Source organism: Thalassophryne amazonica, chromosome 17, assembly GCF_902500255.1.
Source record: "Thalassophryne amazonica chromosome 17, fThaAma1.1, whole genome shotgun sequence".
Taxonomy (NCBI): Eukaryota; Metazoa; Chordata; class Actinopteri; order Batrachoidiformes; family Batrachoididae; genus Thalassophryne; species Thalassophryne amazonica.
The window spans coordinates 68778142-68805181 of NC_047119.1; the positions used below are offsets into that span (position 1 = coordinate 68778142).

At 42.3% G+C, this 27040-nt stretch overlaps 1 protein-coding gene across 1 annotated transcript in view; it reads right to left on the minus strand.

Annotated features, from left to right (window-relative positions):
• Nucleotides 1–27040, minus strand: part of LOC117529136 (1-phosphatidylinositol 4,5-bisphosphate phosphodiesterase zeta-1-like) — a 153619-nt gene that overhangs the window by 96125 nt on the left and 30454 nt on the right. Inside the window, exons 3-4 of the mRNA XM_034191835.1 lie at nt 22722–22923; nt 8991–9135 (exon numbers count right to left, since the gene is read on the minus strand). Of these exons, the coding sequence (XP_034047726.1) occupies nt 8991–9135; nt 22722–22923 (347 nt within the window). The remainder of the gene's footprint in view (nt 1–8990; nt 9136–22721; nt 22924–27040) is intronic.

The window sequence follows — 27040 nt, forward strand, 5'->3', positions numbered from 1 at the left end:
TGACCTCTGTAATTGCAAACAAAGGCTACTGTACCAAATATCCATCCATACATCCATCCATTTTCTTCCGCTTTATCTGGAGTCGGGTCGTGGGGGCAGCAGCTCAAGCAAAGCCGCCCAGACCTCCCGATCCACAAACACCTCCCCCAGCTCCTCCGGGGGAACCCCAAGGCGTTCCCAAGCCAGCCGAGAGATGTAGTCCCTCCAGCGTGTCCTGGGTCTTCCCCGGGGCCTCCTCACAATGGGACATGCCCGTAACACCTCTCCAGCGAGGCGTCCAGGGGGCATCCGGAAAAGATGCCCGAGCCACCTCAACTGACTCCTTTCGACGTGAAGGAGCAGCGGCTCGACTCCGAGCTCCTCCCGAGTGACCGAGCTCCTCACCCTATCTCTAAGGGAGCGCCCAGCCACCCTGCAGAGGAAACTCATCTCGGCCACTTGTACTCGCGATCTCGTTCTTTCGGTCATGAGCCAACTCTCATGACCATAGGTGAGGATCAGAACGTAGAACGATCAGTAAATTGAGAGCTCTGCCCCCTACTCAGCTCTCTCTTCACCACGACGGTCCGATACAGCGACCGCATCACTGCAGATGCTGCACCGATCCATCTATCGATCTCACGCTCCATCTGTCCCTCACTCGTGAACAAGACCCCGAGATACTTAAACTCCTCCACTTGAGGCAAGGACACTCCACCGACCTGAAGAGGGCAAAGCACCTTTTTCCGGTTGAGAACCATGGCCTCGGATTTGGAGGTGCTGATTTTCATCCTGGACGCTTCACACTCGGCTGCAAACCACCGCAGTGCACACTGAAGGTCTTGATTTGACGAAGCCAACAGAACCACATCGTCCGCAAACACCAGAGACGAGATTCTGTGGTTTCCAAACCAGACCCCCTCTACACCCTGGCTGTGCCTAGAAATTCTGTCCATAAAAATAATGAGTAGAACCAGTGACAAAGTGCAGCCCAACGTGCACTGGAAACAGGTTTGACTTACTACCGGCAATGCGAACCAGGTCGTACAGGTACCAGATAGCCCTTAGCAAAGGACCCCGGACCCCGTACTCCCGGAGCACCCCCCACAGGGTGCCCCGAGGGACACGGTCGAACTCCTTCTCCAGAACCACAAAACACATGTGGACTGGTTGGGAAAACTCCCATGAACCCTCAAGCACCCGATGGAGCGTGTAGAGCTGGTCCAGTGTGCCGCGACCAGGACAAAAACCACACTGCTCCTCCTGAATCCGAGGTTTGGCCATTGCTTGAATTCTCCTCTCCAGTACTCTGGAATAGACCTTACCGGGGAGGCTGAGGAGTGTGATCCCCCTATAGTTGGAACACACCCTCTGGTCCCCCTTCTTAAACAGAGGGACCACCACCCTGGTTTGCCAATCCAGAGGCACTGTCCCCGATCGCCATGCAATATTGCAGAGGCATGTCAGCCAAGACAGTCCCACAACATCCAGAGACTTAAGGTATTCAGGACGGATTTCATCCACCCCAGCAGCCTTGCCACCGAGGAGCTTTCTAACCACCTCAGTGACTTTGGCCTGGGTAACGGATGAGTTCACCTCTGAGTCCCCAGTCTCTGCTTCCTCTTCGGAAGACGTGACGATGGGATTGAGGAGATCCTCAAAGTATTCCTTCCACCGCCTGACAGCATCCCCAGTCAGGGTCAACAGCTTCCCACCCGCACCGTAAACAGTGCGGGTCGAGAGCTGCCTCCACCTCCTGAGGCGTCGGATGGTTTGCCAGAATCTCTTCAAGGCCGACCGATAGTCCTCCTCCATGGCCTCCTCAAACTCCTCCCAGACCCGAGTTTTTGCCTCTGTGACCGCACGGGCTGCGGCACGCTTGGCCTGCCGGTACCTGTCAGCTGCCTCCGGGGTCCCACCTACCAACAAAGATAAGTAGGACTCCTTCTTCAGCTTGACGGCATCCCTTACTTCCGGCGTCCACCACTGGGTTCGGGGATTGCCGCCGCAACAGGCACCAGAGACCTTGTGACCACAGCTACGAGCAGCCGCATCGACAATGGAGGTGGAGAACATGGTCCACTTGGACTTCATGTCTCCAACGTCCCCCGGGATCTGGGAGAAGCTCTCCGGGAGGTGGGAGTTGAAGACCTCGCTGACAGAGGGTTTTGCCAGTCATTCCCAGCAGACCCTCACGATACGTTTGGGCCTGCCAGGTCTGACCGGCTTCCTCCCCTCCCAGCGGATCCAACTCACCACCAGGTGGTGATTGGTCGACAGCTCTGCCCCTCTCTTCACCCGAGTGTCCGAGACACGTGGCCGAAGGTCAGATGATACGACTACAAAGTCGATCATCGACCTCCGGCTCAGGGTGTCCTGGTGCCACGTGCACTTATGGACACCCTTGTGCTCAAATATGGTGTTCGTGTTCCTGATCACCCCCCTCCAGGTCTCACTGTTGCCGCCCACGTGGGCGTTGAAATCCCCCAGGAGAACAATGGAGTCCCCAGTCAGAGTGCTATCTAGTACCCCTCCCAGGGACTCCAAGAAGGTCAGGTACTCTGCACTGCCACTCGGCCCATAGGCCGAGACAACGGTGAGAGACCTGTCCCCGACCTGAAGGCATACGGACGCGACCCTCTCGTTCACTGGAGTGAACTCCAACACATGGCAACTGAGCTGGCGAGCAATAAGCAATGCAACCCCAGATCTCTGCCTCTCCCTGTGGGCAATGCCCAAAAAATGAAGCATCCAGTCCCTCTCCAGGAGTTGGGTACCAGAGCCCAAGCTGTGCGTGGAGGTGAGCCTGACTATCTCTAGTCGGTATCTCTCAACCTCCTGCACAAGCTCAGGCTCCTTCCCCCCCAGTGATGTGACAATCCACGTCCCAACAGCCAGGGGCTGTGAGCATGGACCGGGTCGCCGGGCCTGCCGGGCCGCCGGGCCACCCGCCCTTGACCGCCACCCAATCCTCTCTGCACCCGACCCCCATGGCCCCCTCTGCAGGTGGTGAACCCACAGGAGGGCGGGCCCACGTCGCTCTTTTGGGCTGAGCCCGGCCGGGCCCCATGGGCTAATGCCCGACCACCAGGCGCTCGCACGCGAGCCCCAACCCGAGGTCTGGCTCCAGGGTGGGGCCCCGGCTCCGCCATACTGGGCGACGTCTCGGTCCTTGATTTTTTACTGGTCATGGAGGTTCTGAACCAAATTGATTTTCACAGGTGTTCAAATACTTATTTGCAGCAGTAACATACAAATAAATAGTAAAAAAATCATACATTGTGATTTCCAGAATTTTTTTTAGATTATGTCTCTCACAGTGGACATGCACCTAAGATGTAAATTTCAGACCCCTCCATGTTTTCTAAGTGGGAGAACTTCAAATACTTATTTTCCTCACTGTATATTAATGCAGCTGTCACACCTTGATGATTATACAGTGTCTGCTGACAGCCCGGTTACACCCAGTGGTTCTGGTCGGTACTGCACAGTGTTGTGCCTGTCAGAAACAGAATAATAAAACATTATTTTATTTTTTATCTTGGGGGACCATTTTCATTGTGTACAGAATGCTGGTGAGTGGACTGGCTGTGGAAAACGCTGACTCTTTTAACTTGGTCATCACAGACCTGAATAATGAAACACTGTGATGGTTCTTTTAAAGTGCCAGTCGCCTGCGATCAGGTGTGATCTGAATGAAGTGCTGATCTGTCGGTGTGATCTGTTGGTGTGGTGATCACCAATAGCCACTGTACTTTAAATGTCTAAATAGCACATTAATCAGGCGTGATCACCCTGATCGATCGATCAGGTCATCTGATGATCACACCACAGCGACAGCAGTTTAGTTTAAATCATCACAGTGCTTCTGTGTTCAGAGCGCACAGCACCGGCTGAGAAACACACCTTAGCAGGAAAAACCACAAAGTGACTTTCTTGAAAACGCTGCGTTTCCAGCCACAAATTAAAGGATTTTCTGAGGTCATTTTCAAACATCAGATGCTTTATGTGGATTCATGTCCATCTGTGATGGTGAATTGAACTGAAATGAACAGGTCAGATACGCCGTGTGTGAATGAAACAGATGTTCTGCATACGGACCACAGGTTTCAGCCAATCAGTGGACAGCATTAATGGATGGATGAGTAAATTCCAAGAAACGTCTGCCAACAATCACATAACTTACCTATAACTGATGTCCAGCATGTGCGGGACGTGTGAGTCACACGCTGGCGCTCGTTGAAAATTTTCAGCATGCCCAAAATTTTTTTGAAGAGCTCATCTTATCAGGACATGCATCAGTGAGCTTCAGCATGTTTCAATGTGCGTTAACTTGCTCTTATACCATGGTCAGTGAGAATTCCATGTCTAACTGGCATGCATTATTTTCGTGTATACGCACACATAGTTCAGCGAGTTAAGTCACTGTTATAATCACTCCGTTCTGGTCGTCACCGTAGCAACGCGCAAATCATTTGGCTCAGATCAGCTGTGTTTTGACAGGTGAATGACAGAAACGCTATAAAACATGGATTTCCAAGTGAATTTTAATATTTTTGGCCAAAATAAATGTTTGAGGAATGGAAAGAGGAGGAGAGCAAATGAGAAGAACAGCAAAAGCAATGGCATAAAGATTTAACATCGGACAAACTGGACAAGATTGAAGACAGGAAAGAAGAAGAGAATGGTTCTATCCTTGCGAGCGGCCAGAGCGCTCCACATCAAAACAGCGAGTGTAGTTTCTGGACCTGTTGCCAGAGTTGGCAGCAGCTCCATACAGCAGAGAGGGGGCGGTGTGAGTGGCCCGCTGCGGCGTGTGCCTGCAGACAAGGTAAGCGCATCGGTGACAAAATATCTTGAGACTGGTATAAAATAGTCCCAAATACTCACACATTTTTATCAAGTTCTGTTAACTTAAATAAATATTTGTGTGTTAGCTCACTGTGTGGGACCATGGTATAAGCAGATTAAACAACGAGAAGCCGTGCATTATACGGTTTGAATGCACTTCACGGAGTAAAGTTTTAGACTCCGCATCGTGCATTCAAACCGTATAATGCACGGCTTCTCGTTGTTTAATCCTTACTTAACTTCTAAAAAAACTTACCCTTAACTTATTGGACTTATACCAGCATTTTTTTTAATACGGTCAGCATACACTGGCTAAATCATCAAGGTGTGACAGGGCCTTAACAGCCAGCTGATAGCAATCATTGCCTGGAACAATGAGATTTATACACCAAGCTGAGCTGAAATGAATCTTTGTACATTAAATTTACTTTATTATTGATGAGTCTGACCCCTTTGAAAAGTGATCAAATTCCATGTATTTGTATTGCGTTCGGCGACGTTTTCCTCGGCCAAAAACGACCACGAGAGGGCACTCGGGTAAAGTCCGCAGCAACCCATACATTAGTTTGTTTCTTAGTTTGACTAAACTAACTGTACATGAGTTTTGCTATTTCAAAATCATCATAAATCCCTGTCCAATAGAAGGAATCGCGATGATGTCACGCGCCGGGTTGGGGCCACACTGGTAGGCTTCAAACTCTTATGCAGCCACTGACTGTGCGTAATATTTGAGGATGTCACTGTTCAAAGCGTGTACTGGGTGATCCATCACACACTGGCAGATGAGCACTGTGCATAAAAAACATATCACTTCCAGATGGATGACAATTTGTTTTAAAGATTTTCACTTAGCAAGCATTTAGCCTCAAGGATCGGATGTGATTTGGCTCAGAATTGTGTCCAGTACAGGTGGGAGATAAGATCACATGAGCTCACCCTGTGTTCCAACTCATCACATTAATAGCAAACCTCCCATTCTGTATTTGTTTTTCTTTTTTCCTTTGGTTTTCTTTGTGCAGCACTACATTTAGGCAATAAGCTGTGACTGAAGTTATTATGGGGGCTGCAAACTAACAGCCTGATTTTCGGTTCATTCTTTTGAAATCAAACACAGTTTAACACAGTTTTTTTTTTTTTTTGCAGGAAAACGGATGAACACAAAGTTAAAAGTTGGATCACGGTGTCAAAATGACTGTAAGCCACAGAAGAAATAAAACCAGCGAGAAGAAATGCAAAGGTGACTGTCCAGGAACTCTTGGTTCAGTTCTAGCTGGTCTGGTGGCTTATGTACATGTATACGAGGTCTATTAGAAAAGTATCCGACCTTATTATTTTTTTCAAAAACCATATGGATTTGAATCACGTGTGATTACATCAGACATGCTTGAACCCTCGTGGGCATGCAAGAGTTTTTTCACGCCTGTCGGTTACGTCATTCGCCTGTGGGCAGTCTTTGAGTGAGGAGTGGCTCACCCTCTCGTCAATTTTTTTCATTGTTTAGGAATGGCTCAGAGACTGCTGCTTTGTTTGATAAAAATTTTTTCAAAACTGTAAGGCACAACTGAGTGGACACCATTCGATAAATTCAGCTGGTTTTCGTTGAAAATTTTAACGGCTGATGAGAGATTTTGGTCTGGTAGTGTCGCTTTAAGGACGGCCCACAGTGCCTGACGGCAATCTGCGCTCTGAGGCGGCGTCATCTCGCTGTTTCAAGTTGAAAACTTCCACATTTCAGGCTCTGTTCACCCAGTAAGTCGTCAGAGAACAGAGAACTTTCAGAAGAAGTCGGCATGAGGAGTTTATGCGGACATTCCACTGTTAAAGGTAATTTTGTAATGAAAGAACGTGCGGGCAGAGTCGCATGTCGGGCCGCACCTGACCGCGGGTGGTCGCGACAGGAAAAACACCTCCATTGGAAACCTTAACAGACAAGTTGGAACATGCCCAACTGTTAAACAATTTCTCAGTTACTCACTTGTTGAAAGCCATCAAAAGCCGCCTGAATTTTACAAATGGTTTTCAACACGGAGGTGTTTTTCCTGTCGCGGCGCACACAGATTTGCGTCGTCGTCATGGAAACGACTCGGCGAATTTGCGCGCACGTTCTTTCATTACAAAATGACCTTTAACAGTGGAATGTCCGCATAAACTCCTCATGCCGGCCTCTTCTGAATCTTCTCTGTTCTCTCACGACGTCCTGGGTCAACAGAGCCTTAAATTAGGATGATTTCAGCTCGAAACAGCCAGACAATGTCACCTGGGAGTGCTGCAAGACGTCCCGCTCCGTGGGAAGTCCTTAAAGCGAAACACCCCATAATCTCTCATCAGCCGTTAAACTTTTTACCGAAAACCAGCTGAATTTCTCGAATAGTGTCCACTCGGATATCCCTCACAGGTCCTGAAAAAAGTTTGATAAAGCAACGCGCGCCGTCTCGAGCAGTGTCTCAAACAAAGGAATTCAGCCGAGAGGGCTGGAACAGTGCTCACTCAAAGCCTGCCCACAGGGACATGACGTCACCGACACGCGTGAAAAAACTCGTGCATGCGCACGAGGGTTCAAGCATGATTGGTGTAATCGCATGTCATTCAAATCCATATAGGTTTTTTTTTTTAATAAAACTGCCGGTTAGTTTTATAAGATACCTCGTATATGTACTGTTGGCTCCTTCCGTCTCTAGAGATGATGGTCTGTGCTCCTAGTTTGGACAACTTCTTTTCGTTCTATGCCTCTTGTCTTTGTTGCAAATTCTTCTTTGTAGCTCGGCATGTTTTATTGCAGTTGATGTGACATGATGCCAGGTGATCCAGTTGGTTGCGAGCTGTTCCCAGGTCTCCCAGTCTATTCCAGCAGATTTCATATCTCTTTTACAGACGTCCTTGAACCTGAGGTGCAGTCTGATGATAGTATGCCTCGCCACTGCCGTTGAGTTCTCCGTTGAGGAGGTCCTTGGGGATCCTGCCATCAGCCATTCTGTTCTTGTGCCCCAACCATCTCAGTCTGTGCTTAGAAAGCAGTGTATGTATGCTAACAGACTAGCCCTCTCTAGCACTTCATTGCTTGTGACTCTGTCCTGCCACTTTATGTTCAGGATGTGTCTGAGGCAGCGTAGGTGGAAGCTGTTGAGATGATCTTCTGGTGATATGTATGTGGCCCAGGTTTCGTTGCCATAGAGTAAGGTGCTCAGTACGCATGCTTCATAGATACGGATCGTGGTGTTTGTTGTGAGTTTGCAGTTTGTCCATGCTCGCTTGGTTAGTCTTGCCATGGTGGCTGTGGCTCTCGCAATGCGAGTGTTCAGCTCCAAGTTGAGAGATGCGTTGAAGATTACTGTTGAACCCAGATAGGTAAAGCTGTCTACAACTGTTAATGGTGCTCCATCAGTCATTATGGTAGGTGAAAGAGGACTTGAGTTTCTTAATACTGATGGTGAGTCCAAACTCCTTGCAGGCTAAGGAGAACCTGTCCATCAAGATATGCAGGTCCTACTCATTGTGTGTCACAAGGGCAGCATCATCGGCGAATAGCAGCTCACGTATCAAAAAAACGACGTACTCTAGTCTTGGCCCTAAGTCTGGCCAAGTTGAACATCTTGCCATCAGACCTTGTCATGGCAAGATGTAAATATCCCAAAGTGAGTTGGGGCTAGGACACAGCCCTGTTTAACACCGCTGGTGATGGTGAACGGTTTGGATCTGCTTCCATCAGCTACAATGCTGGTTCTTGTGAAATGATTGCAGAAAAATGAGAAGCTTTGGTGGGCATCATATATATATATATATATATATATATATATATATATATATATATATATCAGTCTGTGGATCCCCACAGACAACAGCTCTAGATTGATTAGTGTTTATAAAATAGGTACCTGACAGTTTTTAAGGGTGGTAATATGTTGGAATGAGTTGGAGTGGTGACTCCAGAATGTTTTTAGAACCTTAGACCTCAACTATTTTTAGAAGAAGAACTCAACCCTTCTATTTCCTGCTAATTATGTAATTTTTTAATGTTAATTTACTGACTTAATGTATTTATAAATTGTTTAGGTTGTTGTACCTAAACATACCAGATGGCAAATAAACCCTTGACTTATGGAACCTACAAGACAAGGGTGAACTCCACGTCTCATATCCTGTAACACGCTGTATAAATTTACCTCAAAGGCATGTTGCGACACAGTGGTAATAATATCCTTGAAGAGGAGCTTGTTGGTCAAGGTGTGGCCATGAAAGACCACAGGCTCCAAATCGGGTCCATCCCAGCAGTCTATCTCAACGCAGCGGCAGCCTTTCCTCAGAGCACTGTGCCACACGGGCACAAGCAAGTATACATGCAGCACCATGCACAAAGACACAGACACACCGATCAGTGACAAGCACTTCAAAGAGCACACGTGAATTTGGAAGAAACACAAGCTTTGAAGTTTCCTCACATGTCAGAATTGCTTCCATACAGATGCGATTCCACTTAAAAATACAGGGGCACCTAAATTTCACTAAACTGACAAAATGTAGTTTCTACTGTAATCTCTGTGTTATAATGTTGTGTGGCAAAATTACAGCTTTTTTTTTTTTTTAACAAAGAGAACATTCTTATCTGAGGGGAATCCATCTTGCCAATTGTTACTCATTATGTATGTTTGCTTTTTGGTTGCAATCATTGCATTTTTTCACATTTAACTTGCTCTGCAGCACACAGTTTACACTGCAGACTCTTGCGACTTCACAAATAGCAGCCCTATATGGAGATTCCTTTCAGCACACAAAAGGGTCAACGTCAAAGGTCAGGGTCACAGGCAGGTCAAACACTAAAATCACAGAAACAACTTTCCTGGTTGCAGTTTGTGTTTTTTTTTTTTGTCTCCAAATTTAGCATGAATATAGTGATTGGCCTCACCCATAAGGCCTAGTTCAAAAATAATGAAGCCTAACTGCTTATTTGCATTGCATTTGTCATGAACAAGCCATTATTTTATTTAGCACCATCCAGATTTATCTGTGAGTTGCCTATAGTCTCTTTGACAGGTCCTGAAAATTTCATGGAAAAATTCCTCACGGTTCCAGAGATATGCACAAAATTGATCCCCAAAATAGCACTTTTTTCATCAATTTTGTGTGACATTGATGTTTAGCATTATCATTTAAAGTTGAATGTTAAAGAAATAACCTTGTATTTTGTCAGTTTGTTTGTTTGTGCTTCATACTAACACACAGTAATACATTTTTGTAAAGGTAGAAATCTCACTTCCTAGAAAAAACATCATGTTTGTAGAGCAAGATAAAACTGTCGCAAGCATAACGCTGAGAATAAGCCTTGATTTATTTGTGTCAAAACCTTAGCTATATCTCCTACTCTGCTTCAATAGAATAATTATATTACTTGTTCGATAATACCAGGAACTAACGGACAGAATTTCTTTGTTTCAGGCTTCTGCAGACTAAAGAAGATACCTCCAACTGTTGTCGCAAGTGTTACGCTCTAGCACATTACAGTATATATGCACTGATAATTTCTAGCAATGACTGAACTGAGTCCAATAGAAATATTGAAACTGTGATATATAACCATACCTAAAATGATAACATTTCACAAAAAGACCACTTTTAAATTTTGATGGTTATGTCACACTTTGGCTTCATTATTTTTGAACTAGACCATATCGATCTTGACCTTCAGGTTTTACATTGATGACAAATGTGACCTAAATTAGGTTAAGTTTCACATTTGAGTAAAACATGTTGTGTAATACACCAAATTAAAGGGCTTGATGGGATGATCCAGAATATATCAAACGTTTTAAGTTATGGCGTCATTTGGTGATGCCATGATGAGAAATAGTGCAAAATTTAGATTTTTAAGAGTGTGAAAAAGCACGCAAATCATCACTGAAGATATGGAGATACCTATCAGTACATAAAACGGTCAAGATCAAAGGCCAAGGTCACAGAAAGGTCAACCACTACAATCACCAAAACATCTTTACTGGTTACAGTTTTTGACATTTTGCCTCCAAATTTGACATGAATATAGTGAATAGTCAGTCCCTCTTCATGGTGGCTGTTCCTTATGGTCGTCTCTATTGTTCACTTTTTGGCAAGATACCGGTCACTCTCAGGGTGACAATTTCCATTTTCCAGTTAATGCCTTCTGCAGGAGTTAGCGCTTGTGTGCATGCATGAGCTTTTGAAAAGACCAGAAGTTACCTTTGACCTCTGGTGATGTGCGCACACATCGCATGCACGCTGACATCTGCGAAATGTCTTGTAAATCATTTCAGGGGTGTTATCAGGTTACAAAAACAGCATTTTTGGATCGAAGAAGTGTTTATTTCTCACTATGTTTTACATAATATATGAGAAATATGTTAGATTTATGCAGAAATGCAGCAATTTCAGAGCGTTTTCCACCATGTTGGATTAGCAGCCAGAGAGATACCAGCCAGCAGTCATTGCACATCTCTACTCTGATTGGCTGTCACTGTCTGCTTCCGAACATCCCTCTGCAAGTATGTCACTACATACCGTAGTCTGTTCTTTGGAAAGTTTTCCTTTAGGGGAACTTTTTAGTACTTTTTCCTAGACAAGGCAAATTTGATCACGTTGGTAATGTCATATTATGATTCTTTTATTTAAAGGCTAATAAATAAAATTATAATAGTGCCAATGAACACTCTTTTTATGCCTTAAATCTAAAAAAAAGCTCAGCGGCCCTATACCTTTAAGTTCATTTGTGTATGACAAATAATTACATCAGCTTTTGTCTCATTGTAACCATTGAGTGAGCCTGAAGCTCATCACATACTCAAAAATGGTGCAGTTTGCATTCTATGCTGTTCTTTCTCTACATTATGATGAGAGTTACAGTAGTGTTCAGAATAATAGTAGTGCTATGTGACTAAAAAGATTAATCCAGGTTTTGAGTATATTTCTTATTGTTACATGGGAAACAAAGTACCAGTAGATTCAGTAGATTCTCACAAATCCAACAAGACCAAGCATTCATGATATGCACACTCTTAAGGCTATGAAATTGGGCTATTAGTAAAAAAAAAAAGTAGAAAAGGGGGTGTTCATAATAATAGTAGCCTCTGCTGTTGACATGTGGCATTCAGTCAAGGAGTTCGTCAATTTTGTGGAACAAACAGGTGTGAATCAGGTGTCCCCTATTTAAGGATGAAGCCAGCACCTGTTGAACATGCTTTTCTCTTTGAAAGCCTGAGGAAAATGGGACGTTCAAGACATTGTTCAGAAGAACAGCGTAGTTGGATTAAAAGTTGATTGGAGAGGGGAAAACCTGTTTGTGAGATGACCCCCAACCTCTGAATTCAAGCCACAGTTCACAGTGAAGACAGTGAAGCATGGTGGTGCAAGTATCATGATATGGGCATGTTTCTCCTACTATGGTGTTGGGCCTATATATCACATACCAGGTATCATGGATCAGTTTGGATATGTCAAAATACTTGAAGAGGTCATGTTGCCTTATGCTGAAGAGGACATGCCCTTGAAATGGGTGTTTCAACAAGACAATGACCCCAAGCACACTAGTAAACAAGCAAAATCTTGGTTCCAAACCAACAAAATTAATGCCTCACAGATGTGAAGAAATCATGAAAAACCATGGTTATACAACTAAATACTAGTTTAGTGATTCACAGGATTGCTAAAAAAGCAGTTTGAACATAATACTTTTGAGTTTGTAGCGGCAACAACAGATGCTACTATTATTGTGAACACCCCCTTTTCTACTTTGTTTTACTAATAGCCCAATTTCATAGCCTTAAGAGTGTGCATATCATGAATGCTTGGTCTTGTTGGATTTGTGAGAATCTACTGAATCTACAGGGTACCTTGTTTCCCATGTAACAATAAGAAATATACTCAAAACCTGGATTAATCTTTTTAGTCACATAGCACTACTATTATTCTGAACACTACTGTATATCCAGTGTCTTTGTGCAATAAGATATTGCTTTCTATTGATAAGATAAGATATTGCTTTCCGATAAGTTTTGGCCCGATAATTTTTAGACCACTAATGTATTTTTGCAGAAGAAGAAAATATTTTACAAAAGCACATTTATCTGTAAACACCAACACATGACACACCTCACATTAACGTGTTGGTTTACATAGAATGACTGAATCAACCAATCAGTGTTAGCGGAGGCACATTTTACCCATAATCCTTTGGCATCTGTCTGTGTTTGTTACAAAACTTCAGAATTAGTGCATTATTCAACATTAAAGATATATATTATATTTTAACTTTGTACAAATTACAGAATTTACATTAATGGAGTTATTCTATCAGTATTAATTTTATTTATAAACCAAACCATAAGTCAGCACTGATTTATTTTCCACACAGCAACACTGTTATTGAGTAGAGAGTAAACAGGAGCTTCCAGCAGGGAGCAGGGTGCTCAAAGAAAGAAGTGCTGACTCATTGTTTGGGTCTGTGGTCGCCTTTGATGCTACCAGAAGTGACTGTGGCGTTAAAACTTAAAATCAGCTTGTTAGTAGTTGCAAGTGTACCGGAGACAAGTTATTGGTTAGCTGTAGCTTCCGATAAATTTTTGGGTGGTTTATCGGTTTAGCTTTATAAAAGATAACTTTTCAGTTATCTTATTATCTGTTATCGAAGCTAATTTTTTGGTTAGTTGTGCCCACCACTGGTTAGTCATCAATGGCGAGTATATTCGCCAGCACTCACCGCCAATGCTGTCTGTGTGCTTGCTGTGCGTGGTATTTAATGTAATGTAAAACCTGGGCGTCATCTGCTGTTTCTTGGCCAGAGTTTGATCAACGTTCTCTCTGTTTTTCCCCATTTATCATCATGGATTTGGAGTTTCTGAACAACCTGGTGTTTTCCAGCATCTCCCACAGATGGTGCATGCAGAGATTAAAAAATAAAACTTGAGTTTGTCTTTAAAAACGTCAACACTCTCTGCTGCCACCAGGTCCTCAGACAGGCTTTTCCATAGACGTCGGCCATAGTAATAAAAAGCTGCCCCACCACAGGTTTTAGTTTTGACTTTAAGGAGAGAGCACCAGAAGACACAAGTTTAAGGATTCATAGGCCAAATAAATAAATAAATAAAAATCATAATATAAGCCCAAGACCGTGAAGAGATTTACAGTGCATCCAGAAAGAATTCAATTCACTGCACTTTGCTTTTTATCAGCCTTATTCCAAAATGGATGAAATTTGTTTCCCCCCCCACAGTTCTACACACAATACCCCAAAATTATTACCATGTGAAAATTTTTTTTGATTGTTGCAAATTTATATATAAACGAAGAAATCACATGTACATAAGTATTCGTAGCCTTGCCATGAAGCTTAAAATTGAGCTCAGGTGCATCCTGTTCCCAATGATCATCCTTGAGATGTTTCTACAGATTAATTGGAGTCCACCTGGGGTAAATTCAGTTAATAGGACATGATATAGAAAGACACAAACCTGTCTACATATAAGATCCCACAGCTGACAGTGCATGTCAGAGCACAAACCAAGCATGAAGTCAAAGGAATTGTCTGTAGACCTCCAAGACGTGAAGCACAAATCTGCTGAAGGGTACAGAAGCATTTCTGCTGCTGTGAAGGTCCCAATGAGCACAGTTCCATCTGATCCTTTGTTGAATTTGCACTCTTTTCTTCACCTTAAGTTATTCTACAAACCACCATCCTATGTCTCTTGCTACACTCTCTCCTGCCACCACCTTACAGTCTCCAATTTCTGGAAATGGCTGCAGTGAATACCTTGATGTCTTGAGACACAAATCTGGGGAAGGGCACAGAAACATTTCTGTTGCTTTGAAGGTCCCAATGAGCAAAGTGGCCTCCATCATCTGTGAGTTTGCAAAGAGGCACTCTCAGACCATGAGAAACAAAATTCACTCATCTGATGAGAAAAATATTGAATTCTTTAGCCTGAATGTCAGGCATCATGTTTGGAGGAAACCAGGCACCATCCGTAGTGAAGCATGGTGGTGGCAGCATCATGCTGTGGGGATGTTTTTCAGCAGCAGGAACTGGGAGACTAGTCAGGATTGAGGGAAAGATGAATGTAGCAATTTACAGAGACATCCTGGATGAAAATCTGCTCCAGAGTGCTCTTGACCTCAAACTGGATCGACGGTCCATCTTTCAGCAGGACAATGACCCTAAGCACATAGCCAAGATATCAAAGGAGTGGCTTCAGGTCAACTCTGTGAATGTCCTTGAGTGGCCCAGCCAGAGTCCAGACCTGAATCAGATTGAACATCCAAATGGACTGCATTTATATAGTGCTTTTCCATCTGCATCAGACGTTCAAAGTACTTTACAAATAATGCCTCACATTCACCCCAATGTGAGGGTGCTGCCGTACAAGGTACTCACTACAGATCTCTCTCTGGAGAGATCTGAAAATGTCTGTGCACCGACGCTCCCCATCCAACCTGATGGAGCTTGAGAGGTGCTGCAAAGAGAAATGGGCAAAACTGCACAAAGATAGATGCGCCAAACTTGTAGCATGATATTCAAGAAGACTTGAGGCTATAATTGCTGTCAAAGGTGCATCAACAAAGTATTGAACAAAGGGTGTGAATATCTATGTAAATGTGATTTGTTAGTTTTTTATTTTTAACAAATTTGCAAAAAATAAAAGTAAAAACTTTTTTCATGTTGTCATTATGGGGTGTTGTGAGTAGTATTTTGAAAGGAAAAATGAATTTACTCTATTTTGGGATTAGGCTGTAACATAAAATGTGGAAAGAGTGAAGTGCTGTGAATACTTTCCAGTTGAATCGTATGAATCCATACAAGATCAGGTAATAGCAGTTCTAAAGGAAGCCACAGCAGAGGCTTTAAAATTGCTGTAAAGCTCCTCTCAAACAAACAGCATTTTTCTAGCGTTTAAAGGCACATGTTGCACTCGTCACTCCACTTGCCACTATCTGCCACAAACCACTATGCACAAGGAGTGGTTATGGTTTGGTTTGGTCATGTTCAAAACCCTCGCCACACAGTTGCCATGCTACTGCCACGAGGTTGCCATGCAGACTCCATGCACACACTGTTTCTGTGAAAGACCAGAAAGCACCAGGTTTTGCAGCAACTCCAAATCCATTACAAACGCTAAACAAACAAAAAACTAGCAAACAAACGAAAAAAATCATCAGTGATGAATTTGAAAAAAACACTGGAAAGGCAGCAGCAGATTATGTCCACCATATGTACTTCTGGTTTTACGTGCAAATGGTACTATCTCACTGTGTCGCGACAGTGTATGACTGGCATCCGTGAGGGATTTTGTGAAAGGGCACGTGACTTTAGTGTGGGTCTACATCCCCTTCGCGTGAGTCACAGGTTGTCGCTTGATTTTTGAACAGTTAAAAAAACTGCGTGACAAATGTCCTCCCCAAACAGTCACATGAGCATCACAAACTCTTCTGAAAGGCTTTGTGACTCAGAATGTGCACATGTGAGAGTTGTGAGGGGCTGATGACATACTTTTACCTACGGCAGATGAGGACTACACCAGACCTATTAAATCATTAACTGATTTCATCTGCTCAAAGTGATGTTAGTCAGTGAAATCACCTCGAGTGGAGGTGGAGTGGAGTGGGTGGTTGCAAAGAAAACCTGTACCCTCTAAAGTAAAGGAGACAGCTCGCAGGTACCTGGAAGAACTTAAGGCTGTTACAGGTAGTAGCAAAGTAGGTTTCTTAAACATACTTCAGAGTGAGCTGTGAGAGAGCCAAGACAGCACAAGCAAATTACAGAATAGTGACCCACATAATGATAGTGCCCAGAAGATGACCACAGTGAGCCTACATACAGTTGTGCTCAAAGGTTTACATACCCTGGCAGAATTTTTCTTTTCTTTTTTGGCCATTTTTCAGACAATATGAATGATAACAGAAAAACATTTTTCTCTCATGGTTAGTGGTTGGGTGAAGCCAACATTCAATTTTTTTTTTAGTTAATTGTAAGGTTGGTTGTATTTAATTTCTATTTATGGATAAAGTAAATATGGACAGAAAATAAAGTTTTCTAATATGAACAAAATTTTTCTTGTTCTAATAAACGGATATCTTGTGTGTTGTGTGGGTGTCATGACGGGCGGCTGCCCGACACCAGGAGCGGGTGGAACCACAATACAAACTCCCAAACCAGGCTTTGAGGTATAAGTCGTCGTGTTTATTTCGGGCAGAGGTTCAGTACACAGGTTGTCAGAAAACGGAGCAGAGGCACAAGCAGAGTGAGGCAAAAACGCAGTCATCTCCAGGCAGGGGTCTGAGGCACAGGCAAACACTGGCATATAGGCTGAGGCAAAAAGGCACGGTCAGAAAACACAGAGCAAGGAACTGGTACACTGCAAGACTAATCAGGACAGAGAACAAAAAGGCTGGAGAGTGTGCTGGAAGCGACAACAATCTGGCGAGGGATTGTGAGACTGTGAGGGTTTATATGAAAGTGGACTAATAAGGGACAGGTGGTGATAAGGTGCACGTGAGGAACAATCTAGAAGGGGGCATGGTTAGTGAACAAAGATAACACACAGACAAGATTGTGAGAAGGGGAGTGCACAAACTGATGTGATGTAATAGACAAAGATATGTGAACAGGTGCCAAGAGCGTGAGTAAATGAAAACACAAAGCAGACTGGGATAAAGTGTGAGAGAAGGGCACAGAGCTAGTGGATTGACATGATGTGACAACACAGACAGAGATGCCAGAGGGATGACAACATAGAGCAGGTACAGCCTGGAGTGAAACACAGAACTAAGAACAGAGCTACTACAGAATATAATATTACTATGAACAAAAGTAACAATGAAAACTTAGGGCAGAAAAACATAGCTAGGAACCAGGCATGACATGATAACTGATCAGGAGACATGAAGCAGAATACTAAAGCAAAACTAAACAAGTGATAACATAATGAAAACACAACTGACTGAAGAATACCAAATGAAAACCAGATGACAAAATCAACAACCCATGACACCAAAACACCAATACTAAAGATCAACAGAAATTAATAGATGACAACTGAATGATAAATAATGAAAAAACAATCTGGCAGAACAAGAAAAGAACCAGACAAAAACTAAAGAATGCAAAGTAACAGAGAACCAAAGTAAAATAGAACAGGGAATAAATACATGATAAATAACTAATAAAACAGAACAGGAGCAGAAAGTGGGTCAAAGAAAGGGGAAGCAATTAAACAAAAAACCTGATCAGGGCTGAGCATGACAGTGGGCTTCACAGAGTGCTACTAGCAACTGTAGCGCCATGGCCTCGATTTGCCCTAATTAAATAAATATATTAATGCTGTCTCAACAAAAACCTGAGTTTGGAACTGCAGACAAAAGACTGTGTTTTCCCTCAATTGAGAAATTCCTAAGTCATCTGGAGATCTTCAGATAAGCTTGGAGACATGGGCCAACACTGGGATTCACAGCAAAACAACTGTAATTCAAAGTTCTTCAAAGGAGAGCCCTTGCCTTTTTATCAGTGAATTTCCGGTCATTATGAATTCCATGACATTATAATGGCTCCATGTCAGAATCTGAGTTTCTCCAGGCCAGAAGAACCCAAATTTTATGACCTCACACCAAGGCCAGACCCTCTCAAGACTGCAAGACTATATCCCTTCCACAACACAGGGCCATAAAACTTTGTCTTGATAACAGCTATTATCTTTAGGTTAAAGTGAAGAAAGACATTCTTTTAAAATAAAAAGAATTGCATCAGTATTCCTTTTAGTCATATCTAAAGACTTCTAATGTTGGTGGTATTGATTAATCAAACAAAATGCTTTGCATATAATAATTTCATGTTATTGACATATGCTCCTTGTAACTGATATATGTTTAAATGTGATCTTTCTGTCTGCATTATGTTGATGGTGAAATATTCTGGTTTATCCAAAGGATGTGTCTGACTATTAATAATGTGTCTCCATTCGAGTGTCTTAGAACAGATAATATGTCAAAATAGTTAATGAGTTTAAATAATTGAATCATTTGTGTCTGCACTGTGACCACATGAAGTTCTCTGTGAAACTACACACCCTAAATGGGTGGAGTTTGGTGACATCAGTCCCCCTTTAAAAAGTTAGAACAGAGTCTTGCCGCTCTCTCTTGCTCCTTCTCTGCCGCTCTTCTCTCTTCCTTTCTTAAATGATTAATTTTATTCTTGGGCCAAGGCCTATAGCTAAGCTAAGCGAAAGCTACCGCGTGGCATTCATTCTTTGTTCATTTTTGATCATTTTAACAAAGTTTTAACCTGACACTTTAAGGTGCGTCAAGTCTTGAATTTTTAAGAGAACGTCCGAGCTGAACTTTTCAAATTAATAGCGAATTAACAGAAAAGCGACCCTCCTTTTCTGTTGGCTATTTTGTTTTTTCAACGTTTTTAAAGTGTTAACTTTTTCCTAAATTCACAAAGATTTTTAATCTGGCTCCAACAAACTTTTTAAGAGCTACCAGAAACCATTTTCAACAAACACCTTCCACCTCTGGGTTCCTGCAAGGTGATGACGGTCCTGATTTCAAACCATCAGCCATTCTGTCGGTAAAGCCGACACAAGCCTTTGGGATTGCCTGGGGAGACCGCTGAGTTAACCCCTTGACCCAAGTGAGCACGACGGACGGACGGATCCCTCCTAACCACCATTTCAACGGACCAGCTAAGTGACCCAGTAAAGGTTCCAGAAAAAGGCTTTGTTGTTAATGGATACAAAGTGGCTCCTCCTTATTATCATTCTTCCTTTCAAACATATTCATATGTTTGTTTAATATTTTTCTTAATAATTGGCTTCAAATTTCATAATTAAATTCTAACCAGATTTATTCACTTAGTCTTTAAGCTTTATCTCTCTTTCAGCGTGTCATGAGTTAGTAAGAATTGTGTCCATCAATGAACTTATTTAATCACTGTCCACAAAAATGCCAGTAAACTGCTCAATTCTTGTACGAGGTCTGTCCGTAAAGTATCGTACCTTTTTATTTTTTTCAAAAACTATATGGATTTCATTCATATGTTTTTACGTCAGACATGCTTGAAACTCACGCATGCGCACAAGGGTTCAAGCTTGTCTGACGCAATCACACGTGATTCAAATCCATATGTTTTTTGAAAAAAATAATAAGGTCGGATACTTTTCTAATAGACCTCGTAAATAATAAGTATTAAACCCTAAATTGTTAATTATTTTGGTGACTCATCAGATGGGGCCTAATCTAATCTAATTCAATTTGGGAGTTTAACTGCTTATTCACTACCCTCTTATGGTGCTCCGGTGTGAGCCGATCTAGATTTAACTAAATGGTTACATCTTTTGGTGCTTCCATGTGAGGCCTGAATATCTGTAAATTTGCTACATGTTACATCTTTTGGTTCCCCGTGTTGAGGCTCTAATAAATAAATTACACTACACAACCTCCATTTAAACCTCATGACACAGCTGAACTGGAGAACCTGTATCCAGATTCTGATATTTGCTATACTAACCTCAGAATCAGTGGCATCAATCTTTCAGGTAAAGACTACTTCATTTATGCGATACAGGTGTTACACCTGCGTGACGTCACCCATAGGTTTTGTATAGAGACCTGGAGCAGCCGATATGAAGCCCATGGCTGGGTGTTGGCAACAGCGGCTGTGCAGATTCTGCCGACTACGCGATAAACTCATAAATGCATAAAGGGGTGGCGTATGGTTGGTTCCATGTGTGATCATAGCAACCTGAACACGCCCCTCCCTTTGAGCCCAAACCTGCCAAGTTATCAGGCTAACCTCAGTTTGATGGTTCATTTGTTGTGGACATTAAAAACTATGAACTGGTTATTTTCTCAGTAATCATACAATAAAGGGTCCTGGGATCTGACTACCCATAGCTGCTAAAAATAAGCATACAGCAATAAACATGAGTTTCACTCAGCACAAAAATGTGATCACTTTTGTATCAACTGAAACAAGATGGCAAACAAAACAAAGCCTACAGCTTCTGTTTTTTAGTTTCATTTCTTAATGAATATTTAATTGGACTGTGATCCACATTTTATTGCATTCTGAAAGAAAAGTCAATTGTTTTGATCACAGTATTAAATTACTGCAAAATTAGCTGGACTTGTATATAGTTTTTATGCAAGTGAACATTGACTGAGAGGCTCTCTTGAAATTAGCATGAAGTGGTGATTGAATGTTCTTAAGCCCCTTTCACATTGGTGTATTCTTAGAGCTGCGTATTGCAGCGTTGTGTTTCATTCAAATATGCCTGAAATGCGCATGCCCTCAGCCTTTTTCAGTGTTCCTTTCATACTTGCAGCTGTGTGTGTTCACTTTTTAATGTGTGCACACAGTTGCGTGTACCATGCTGCTATTAAACCAGTTCAGTGCTATTTTCTGCCTCTGTGGAAGTGCGCTCTGTTCTCTACTGCAGGTGTAGCGTGGCTCAAAACAGAGTCATTTAACATTATTACTATCATTTTTTTGTCTGGTGGATCACTTTCATTGTGTACAGATGCTACTGAGTCTGGCTGTGGTAAAGGTTGCCCTGAACGAAACGCTGTGACTTGTTAAACTTTTAAAGCTCTGGCTCTGACTCAATCAGACCTGATCGATCAGGGCATTTGATGAGCGCACCAACATGCGGCGAGTGCGCTTTTATTTTAAAGAGTCACAGCTCTTTTCAGGTTTGATCAGACCTGATCGATCAGGGCGTTTGATGAGCTCACCGACATGCAGCGAGTGCGTGTTTATATAAAGTCACAGGTTCGATCAGACACACACACAGAGAGAGAGAGAGAGAGAGAGAGTGAGAGTGAGGGAGAGAGCGCGTGCGAGAGAGAGCGACTGACCTGCTGTTTCTGTTGTGTTTCTGGATTTCTGAGTTGAGGTTCGATTCCCTATTCTGATCACACACAGGTGCTGTGGGCTGTGTGATCATGTTTTCAGCTGATTCACTCAGGATGCAGCACTTAGTTTTTGTTTGTATACAGGAGCGCAGTGTTGCACAGACTTGCAGGCAGTAACGCTGTGCTGCGCAGACCTGCTTAAAACTGTGTCCAGCGCTCTACGCCGAAGAAAATTAAACATGTTTAATTTCTTCCATCCTATGCGCGTAGCCCTCAACATACTGCTGCGTAGGAAGCAAAAACTCGACATAGAGCTGCTAAAAGTGGGTGTAGAACTGCTCAACTCAGCGTAGATGATACGCTGCAATGAGCAGCTCTACGAATACGCCAATGTGAAAGGGGCTTTAGTTTCAAAACAATATGAAAATATAGTTCACATCGTCAAATGGTGTGGTGAATGTCTGAAGTGCTTTGAAAGTGGACTTGGTGTTGAGACAAGTGTGAAAATGATTGAGAAAAAACTATAAATGCTATTTGCCCTTCACTAGGATTATGGGTAACATTTCCTTTTATATTTAATTAATTCTATTGTTTTTTTTAAACAAATATTGAATTTTCCAGTTCACATCTTTCAATTTTTCCAATATTTCTACAGCATTTGCTTTTACTTCGCTGCCAATGTTGTTCATTCAGCTGCTCCCAGTTTTGTTCGGGGTCGCCACAGCGGATACAGTCAGATCCGCATTGGTAATTGGCACAGGTTTTACGCCAGATGCCCTACCTGACGCAACTCCAGTTTTACATGGGGAAACACACAGCCGCTGGTGTTCCAAAGAGGTCTCCCATCCAAGTATTAACCAGATCCTGCTTTGCTTAGCTTACACAGAGCAGACCAGCTGCCAATACTTCACTGCCAATATTAATGGAAAATAATGCTTTTGCAAAATTATCTTAGATCAAGTGACTTTGGAAGTGGAGTGCTTTTTTGTTATGTACACAGAGAAAAAACTCAACTGTATATTTCCTACCAAATGTAGCCATCCAGGTGAGTCTCTCCGACCAGCTGATCTCCAATAATGTAGGTGTTGTGAGAGGATGAGATGAAGTAAGAGGTCAGAGGCTGGTCCATGTTTTGGTACACCTTTTTATGCAACTGGTTGAACACACAGCACTCTTTAGATTCCATGTACCGGAAGAAGCCTTCAAATGACATGGAGCTGTTTTCTCTGGCTGCCGGAGAAGAGCAGTCACATTTTTAGCATGTTAGAAAATGTCACAAGAACACCAGAGATTATGATCCAGGTGCACAAAACAGGTTGACACTGAACAAAATACCTGTTGTAGCTTGAATTGAGTCCCTTCTATGAAATACTTAGACAACCACAACACAAATGAGAAAAAGCTGAGATGTATGGAAAATGCAAATAAAACAAACCAACAAAAAAACTTTAGTAAGTCTTTCATTTTGTCTTCTATTACATTGGAGAAAGCATGAACCCGTGATGCATCATATAGTGTAGTAGAAGAAGACCTTTTTGTAGATACTTATATTAAATTTGTCCTCTGCATTCAATCCATCCTCATGAACATAATAACAGTGACACAAAATCCAACCACTAGGAGCAGTGGACAGCAGCAGTTCAGTACCCATCCAGGGACGAACACCAGATGTAGAGACACAGCCTTGGTCAGGAGCAAAGCCTAAATAAGCATGTTTTGAGAGTGGGAAGTAACCAGTGGTGGGCATAGCTAACCAAAAACTTAGTTTCGATGACCATTAATCCAATAACTGAAAAGTTATCTTTTACATAAGCAATAACCGATAACCTTTAGTATTGATTCAGACACAGCCACATCAGATTACACTGTTGGCTTCTGATAAATCAGTTTCGCTTTCACTTTTCGCTGCTGGGTAAATTCAAGGATCACAAACACACAAGAACACACGAAAAATGAATAAATAAAACCCCAAACATTGTCATCATCTTTCAAAAGCAGTACAACACAGTATTAGAAGTCACAGTTTATCTCGGTATTAGATACACTGTTATTTGCAAACTAAAAAGTTGCTTTTTTTCACACCCTTTCAACCCTGCAACTTAACTGAAATACGAGGTCTGTTAGAAAAGTATCGGACCTTTTTATTTTTTTCAAAAACCGTATGGATTTGAATCATGTGTGATTGCATCAGCCAAGCTTGAACCTTCGTGCGCATGCGTGAGTTTTTTCATGCCTGTCGGTTGCGTCATTCGCCTGTGAGCAGGATTTGAGTGAGCAGTGGTCCACCTCTCTCGTCGGATTTTTATTGCGAATAAATTAACGATTTGGAGCTTTGCTGCATCAATTTTTTCCAGAAATTGTGAGAGACCTCCAGGTGGACACCATTCGGAAAATTCAGATGGCTTTCCGGGACGATTTTATGGGGATTACACAGATTAAGGAGTGCTCCAGCCGGTCTAAAGACCGCCCACAGCTGCTGAGAGCTCGCCGCACTCCGAGCGCCGATTGACAGGCTGAATCAACCAGATAATTTCCAACATGAAAGCTTTGTTGATCCAGGACGTCGTCTGACTTACACAAAAATGGCAGGAGACGTGGACATCAGTACTTTTTCGGCACATTCCACTGTTACAGGAGTTTTTTTCATGGAAAGAGAAGCGGAGGGATACGCCACGGAGCCGTTCATGGCGCGGCACAAAACCACCTCCGTGTTGGTCTCACAGGACGGCTTTCAGATGGCTTTCAGATGGCTTTCGGTGGTTTTTCAGTCGTGTCACTATCCGAGAAATTGTGGATGAGTCTGGACATGCCCGAACATGTCCTGTGAGGCTTCATCACGGTGTTGCTTTGCGCCATGCGGCACCGCCGCGACGCGCGGAATTCCTCTGCATGTCTGTCTCAATGTACCGAAAAACTGCTGATGTCCACGTCTTCCGCAATTCCTGTGCTAGTCAGACGACGTCCTGGATAAAACACAGTGTCCAGTTTGGAAATCAACGGCACATTCCACTGTTACAGGAGTTTTTGTCATGGAAAGAGGAGCGGAGGAATTCCGCGCGGCGCGGCGGTGCCGCATGGCGCAAAGCAACGCTGTGCTGAAGCCTCACAGGACATGTTCTGGCATGTCAGCAGCTGTGGGCGGTCTTTAAACCGGCTGGAGCACTCCTTAATCTGTGTAATCCCCATAAAATCGTCCCTGAAAGCCATCTGAATTTTCCGAATGGTGTCCACCTGGAGGTCTCTCACAGTTTCTGGAAAAATTTGATGCAGCAAAGCTCCAAATCGTTCAGACATTTATTCGCAATAAAAATCCGATGAGAGGGGTGGACCACTGCTCACACAAAGCCTGCTCACAGGCTAATTACGCAACTGACAGGCGTGAAAAAACTCACGCATGCGCACGAAGGTTCAAGCTTGGCTGATGCAATCACACGTGATTCAAATCCATATGGTTTTTGAAAAAAATAAAAAGGTCGGATACTTTTCTAACAGACCTCGTACGTCCATTAATGTATTGATTGGCAGAGTAAAATGCACTTAGTAAATATAAAGTCTCACCTGTTAGTTTCAGGGGGATTCATCTTAATAAATAATCCCCATAAAACGTCCTTTTTTTCAAAAAAATCCAAAACAGTGTCTAAACATGAACAAAAGTCCCTCCCTCTGTACACAGTCCTCTCCCCCACTGAGTCTTGGTGATTACATTGCAGCCACAAAGAAATAAAATAAAATAATGTTAAAATTAGTTTTAGTTAATGTTTTCACTCTGAAATCATGGGATATTGTATTTCTGGACATCTAGATTTTAAACATTTAAAAATGTGCTAAGCACCCCTAAAACTGGAAGTCTAAAATCACCTCTGGTCACCATTCTTGCTGCTTTTACCTCATAACTCCATAACATTCAGTCACAGATTGTCCAAACTATACCTTTTTGGAATCTTTATGATCAGGCAAATAATGTGATGTAGTTTTCTATATGATTGGAGCATTTTTTTTTTAATTTATTTTGACCCCTGTACAAACTGAAACTTACCTTTGTTACCATTTTTGCTGCTTTTACCTCATAACTCCATAACATTCAGTCACAGATTGTCTAAACTATACCTTTTTGGAATCTTTATGATAATAATGTGGTGGTTTTCTATATGATTGGAGCATCTTGTAATTTTGACCCCTGTATAATTCTTCATTTGACCCCTACCTGGCTGCCTACTGAAAATTTAAGTGGCCAATCAGTTTTTTTTTCAAAAGAGTTCTATGGGTTATTTGTGCCACAATTGATGCTTGTATCACCATTTGCAGGATTCCACTCTAAATATTCTCTTATCTGCTGTACTATATATGAAATGTAAGATGCTGCTCCTCAGTGTTTCTCAATTACCCTGGAACACTTGGTATTTGACACATTTTAATTTGTTGATTCCATTTCAAACACTTTTTTTTCCTAAAATTATCTTCCTTAACTCAAACTGAAAGCAAATCTCTACGACTTGATATAAATTAATTGAAAATCTAAAATCCAGCTTCCTGATGAAGTGGTGTAGAGGAGAATTTTCTTAAAAAGAAGACCTGAAAGTTCAGCTACAATTTGACAGAAAGTACATTTGAGATGAAGGCCTAGATTTGATGTTTTGGTGAAAGAAACTTTTGAATTTCTTCATAATTGATATAAAGAAAGTCCTAGACATATTCAGTGACTTGGAAATGTTCATATTTCCATCCCCTGACTTGTCTGAAGAAAACTGGCAATAAAACTGATTATTATTTACAGCTATTATCAAGTTTTAGAGATTTGCTTTTAGCTTAAGTTTGAGGAAGATCATTTTTGAAATTTTTATTCTTTCTTTTTTGTATTTCTTGTATTTAAAATGGCATAAACAAATTAAAATGTGTGAAATTCCAAGTGTTCCAATACGTTTGGAAGGCACAGTATCCTAACCTTATGATGAGTGAAAAATGAGTGTGGTATTATTACTGTTTTAAGAATGTTTAATTTTCACTGTTGATGCACTTTGTGTCAAATCATAGTCATATCGTATATCATATTGATATGAAAATTCAGTAAGGTATATCTTCTATTATACATTCCAAATCTAAGGTGGAACTCTACTCGTGCTTACTAAGGTACACCTAAATATCTTTAAAGAAAAAAAAAATAGAAAAAAGAGTACAGAGCCACTTAGGTAGGGAGTTTTTCATTACCAGTGTTGCTCTGGGGGTTGGTAAGGTTAGACCTTACCTGTGTGAAGCGCTTTGAAGCAACTCTGTTGTAATTTGGCGCTATATAAAGGAAAATAAACTGAAATTGAAAATTGAAAAATTAGGTGCCTGGTTTTGAGAACCA